Source organism: Biomphalaria glabrata, chromosome 3 (genome assembly GCF_947242115.1).
Source record: "Biomphalaria glabrata chromosome 3, xgBioGlab47.1, whole genome shotgun sequence".
NCBI lineage: Eukaryota > Metazoa > Mollusca > Gastropoda > Planorbidae > Biomphalaria > Biomphalaria glabrata.
The window spans coordinates 47,500,165-47,505,157 of NC_074713.1; the positions used below are offsets into that span (position 1 = coordinate 47,500,165).

Consider the following 4,993-nt stretch of genomic DNA (forward strand, 5'->3'; position numbering starts at 1 on the left):
ACACTGTTTGTAAGCCTCCATGCTCTACAGCTCCATGCTGAGATTACTCTCTTGAGCATGGTCCAGGTATCTGACAGTGTTCTGTAGGGTTTGTCCATCTCTGTACAGGGCTAGACCATCGCATGCACCATTTCTTTCTACAAGACCAGTCATACTTTCAAAATCATTTCTGAGCACCCTTCAGCTGTTGAGGATGTGTTCTACTGTTTCATCTTTCAAAAAGCAGTGCCGACATTTCGGATTGTGGTTTTCTTGAATATTAGTGAAGATATGGCTAAGCTTCTAGAACAGGACCTTTTTTTATTATAACCATGACAAAAGGGGCAAAAGGTATATAAAAATCTTTGATATTAACAAAACTCTTCCTGTTTTTTTGTTTTTTTTTAGAAGCATTTATTGGCATTTTGCTATCTGGCATGTTTAGATTTCAAAAACTAAGAGCGCCATTGAAAATCTGATTTACCATCTTCTCTAGTAATCTCCAAATAGTGCTCTTAACAGCTAGGCTTGGTCATTTAAAGCAAGCACTTGTGTTCTTAAAATTGAATTTGCTAACAGTTTTTATATACACCATTTTGAAAATAAGATAAAAAGGTCTTATATACTAAGTATAGTGGTCAAAGAAACAACTGTTCTGGTGTTTAGTCTTCTTCTTATATGTAGTGTATATTTGTATTTTGTATATCTTTTTGGTATTGGTTTTAAAAAAGTTCAAATATGACTTCTAAGATGCTGAATCCACTTATGATAATCCGAACTGATGCACTTATATTTTTAAAACTTAATTAAGTAACATTATATGCACATTTGTAGAAACATTTTTAAAAAGGATTTTAAATGTACAATTGGGCGTGGTGGCAGAGTAGTAAAGCTATTATATTCTGAACTGAAGGCTCTCAGGTTTGAATTGTGGTGAAGACTGGGATCTCGAATTTCAAAATTTTTAGGCCCCCCCCCCCCTTCCGAGTCCACCCAACTCTAATGGGTACCTGACATTAGTTGGGGAAAGTAAAGATGCTTTGTTGTAGTGCTAACCTGGTCATAGAAACAGATCATCTGCCCTCTAGATCGCAAGCTCTTATGTACTTTACTATACACTTACTTATTGGCTTGTGTATAAAGTAATCTAAGAGTTTGACAGCCCTGTTGGTGTTCCTTAGTATTTACAGGCCCATGGTACACTAATTCTTTTATTATTTATCTTAATTCTGTTTTTCCCTTTGAGTTAGTCAAAATATTGTTTGTAATAAGTGCTCTAAATGTTTTTTTTTTGTTTTTTTGTCATGCTTCTAAAATTGTGTATGTCACAAAATTTCAGGCAGAGGATTCTTAAAGCTTGAAGATGTTAAAAGTGCATTTCAGCAAGTGTGTCCACATTTTCCAGAGCATAATATAGAATTAGCATTTAAGTAAGTCAAGTTTTTCTAATGAGTTCTTCATAACTGTAATTCTTGAAGTAAGCAGCTAAGATTATACTATGTGATGATAGTCTTCTAAGGAAAGCTGCCAAATAAAAACAAATTTTGTTTCTACAATGAGTTTTACTACACCATTTTGATAAATAGACAAGAATTATACCCACAAAAAGATACCAATGATAAGTTAATTTGCAAATATTCTTTAAAACACTCAGTTTTTTAACAATTACAAGATGTTTTTTCATTATTTTCTTTTGGTTAATTTCCAGTGTTCATAATTTTTAAAAAGCTTATATCAGCTTACTCTGTCTGGTAAAAAGTTTGTACACATTATTTCTCCCACACCCATTATCAGATCAAGTTGAAACTTTGTACAGTTATTCATTGGCATAGACAAGACATGAATAAAAAAAATATAACCAATTAGTCATTTAATTCAAGGTAATTAATTATTTTGATAGATATTGAATAGAGGAAATAGCTTCTACATTCTTGAGATATAGTTGTAAGTGCAGAGTTCTTCCTTTTAGATAAGCTTTGTTTTTTTTTAAAGGATTTCCTTTCCTTTTAATTACACATAGCTTTAAATTTTCTGGTTTTAAAAATTAATTCCTAATTTAGAAGAAAAAAAGAATCTTGACTGTTCATATTACATTTAAAAAACTTTTCTTTAAAAAAAACATCAACAACAAAACAACAGTTAAAGTTTTGAAACAATTATATGTCTAAATAAAGGTTTTAGCAACTTAAAAAAAAATGTAATCAAAGATAATAATTAAATGTAGATTCTTAAATTAGTTGCTGCATTGTTTTGTGGTAAGCACCAGAGGCGGCCTAAGCAGTGCGTGGGACCCTCTGGGAGTGTTGCCATATCAGGGCCACAAATATTTGTTTGATGGTGACAAAAGATTTTCTTTATCGCAGGGCCCCACTCATCATCCCCTAAGGCGGCTCTGTTAGTGCTCTGGACTGTTGTCTTTATGGATCCAGGTTTGAACCCTGCCCACCTCCACCCCCACTGTCCTGAAGGAAGTTTGTGCTTGGATGTAATAATTCTTAATTCTAAAGAAACTTAAAAAGACTGTAGAATTATTCATTGGCATAGACAAGACATGATGTTATTTAGAATTTTTAAAAAATTATCTCACACTAAAAGATAAATCCCCTTTTTAACCCTTTTCAAATAATTTTGTTTCTTGCAATAATTAAACTAAGCGACTTCAATGTTGTTTTTGTGGATTATCCCAAAATTGAATTTTAGAATCAGTCTTTAAGTAGTTTGGTTTGATGTTGATTTACATCTAGTTAACCAATAAGATATTAGAGAATGTATAAAGCCTGTCTATGTTTTATTCTCCAGTACATCTAGATAACAAATAAGATAGGTCTAATAGAAGATGTGTAAAGCTTGTCAATGTTTTATTCTCCAGTACATCTAGATAACAAATAAGATAGGTCTAATAGAGGATGTGTAAAACTTGTCAATGTTTTATTATAAAGTACATCTAGATAACAAATCAGATATTAGAGGATGTGTAAAGCTTGTCAATGTTTTATTATAAAGTACATCTAGATAACAAATCAGATATTAGAGGATGTGTAAAGCTTGTCAATGTTTTATTATAAAGTACATCTAGATAACAAATCAGATATTAGAGGATGTGTAAAGCTTGTCAATGTTTTATTATAAAGTACATCTAGATAACAAATCAGATATTAGAGGATTTGTAAAGCTTGTCTGTTTTATTATAAAGTACATCTAGATAACAAATCAGATATTAGAGGATGTGTAAAGCTTGTCAATGTTTTATTATAAAGTACATCTAGATAACAAATCAGATATTAGAGGATGTGTAAAGCCCCTCTATGATTTAATCTCCAGGGAGATTGACAGAGATGGGGATGGAAGGATCAGCTACAAAGATTTTGATTTCATGATGAAGTTCAACAACTTGATGTGATTCCAAGACCTTTCATATGTACTGTCATCAACTTCTACTGTACATACATTCTTTGGTTGTTGTTTACATTTACAAAACAAACATTTTATATTTTTGTGATTAGCCTTTATTGTAAGTACATGCTTTTTTAATAAAATATTTTTGTATTTAGCTTGTAGAATTTGTTGTTTTTATTTCGATGCTTAGATTGCTAGCAGTTGTTTGTATACATTGAACAATATGAATGAGAGGGAGGATATCAAGTGACAAGACAGCCTCCCATTCCATTAAAAAGTGATATGTGTATGGTTATAATAGTGTAGAATGTAGTGCAATTGAGCTATTTTCTGTGTGTGTCCAGTGTGTTGGAAGGTCATGTCCATTCCATTAAAAAGTGATATGTGTATGGTTATAATAGTGTAGAATGTAGTGCAATTGAGCTATTTTCTGTGTGTGTCCAATGTGTTGGAAGGTCATGTCCATCATGCAGTCAGTTATGTGTGTGTGCATTTGTTTTTACTGTTGAGATGAATCTTGTATAATAAGACCAAGAAATTGGTAGTTTCCGTGGTGTTATTTTATTAAAAAGATATTGAATGATCTCAGTTGTTAATTAAAAAAAAATAATGATAACATTTTTTTTTTATCTGGAAGTGGGTGGGGATTTTTTTCTTTGACAATTTAAAGTCTTTCTTTTTATAAATAATTTTTTTTTATTTAGATGTCTGTCTGAACAAAACCTTGTAGCAATGCAAAAGTTATTTTATCACAGGATTTTATTTTATAAATGCTAAGGTCACCTTTGGTTATCTAGTAATTACACGCTGTACCCAAATAATCTTTCAATGAGGAGCCTGTATAGTGCTCTGCCTTTGGCCAGAAATTAGCAAATTTAGTGATACTATTACACATTTAGCTAAATCCAAGCATAATTGTATTCAAGCTAGAACCATCTTTGACTGAGAGCAAACTTTTTACTATAGACTAGCCAGCATTGATTTCCACCCCTATTTAAGCAGAACAGCCTATGCATACTTAAGCATATTTGACTTTTTTTCCCCATTGTTTATTATATAAATCTATAGCCAATAAAAATAGGTCAGTATAAATTTTTTTTTTTTTTTTTTTAAATCAGGTGACCGAGTGGTAAAGCACTTGATTTCTAAACTGAAGGGTAATTAGTTTGACTCCTTTAAGGTCTGGAATGTCCCAGAGTTCACCCAAAACTGATTTAACAGAGATTTAGAGAAAACCATTTTTAAATTTCCCCTTTGAATCATTAATATTAATAAGTGAAGCAAATTTATCCTAGATCATTGTAGTCAAGTATAGCATAACAAGCCCTAATCTTAAAGAAAGTACATTAACTGTTAACTCAATTTTATCCAAATCTATGAAGCAATCATGCTTTTACATAAATATACCTGGAAGGTATAATACTTACTACTATTACTGGACAAAAAGTCAAAAACATAAGTTCTTGAGTTGAAAGATTTATTTAAAACTTAAAAAGTTTTTTTTTCTTTCTTCTCACAATAAATCTAAATAGCTGTACAATTATACAATACCTTCTTAGGAACACATTAACAATCCTTTGTTGTAATCATAAATACATTAAAAAAAAAAAAAAAAAGG

General features: G+C 31.1%; 1 protein-coding gene across 5 annotated transcripts in view; it reads left to right on the forward strand.

The window, feature by feature from the left end:
• LOC106080245 (EF-hand calcium-binding domain-containing protein 11-like) overlaps window positions 1-3,529 on the forward strand; it is a 9,536-nt gene extending 6,007 nt beyond the window's left edge. For 3 of the 5 annotated variants that reach the window (XM_013241577.2, XM_056022386.1, XM_013241576.2), the window contains exons 5-6: window positions 1,319-1,409; window positions 3,301-3,529. In XM_013241577.2, the coding sequence (XP_013097031.1) occupies window positions 1,319-1,409; window positions 3,301-3,379 (170 nt within the window). In that variant the 3' untranslated portion in view covers window positions 3,380-3,529. Of the gene's footprint in view, window positions 1-1,318; window positions 1,410-1,773; window positions 1,860-2,342; window positions 2,409-3,300 lie in introns of all 5 variants that reach the window. The other 2 variants (XR_008776796.1, XM_056022385.1) reach the window with 2 other exon arrangements.
• The last annotated feature ends 1,464 nt before the right edge of the window (window positions 3,530-4,993 follow it).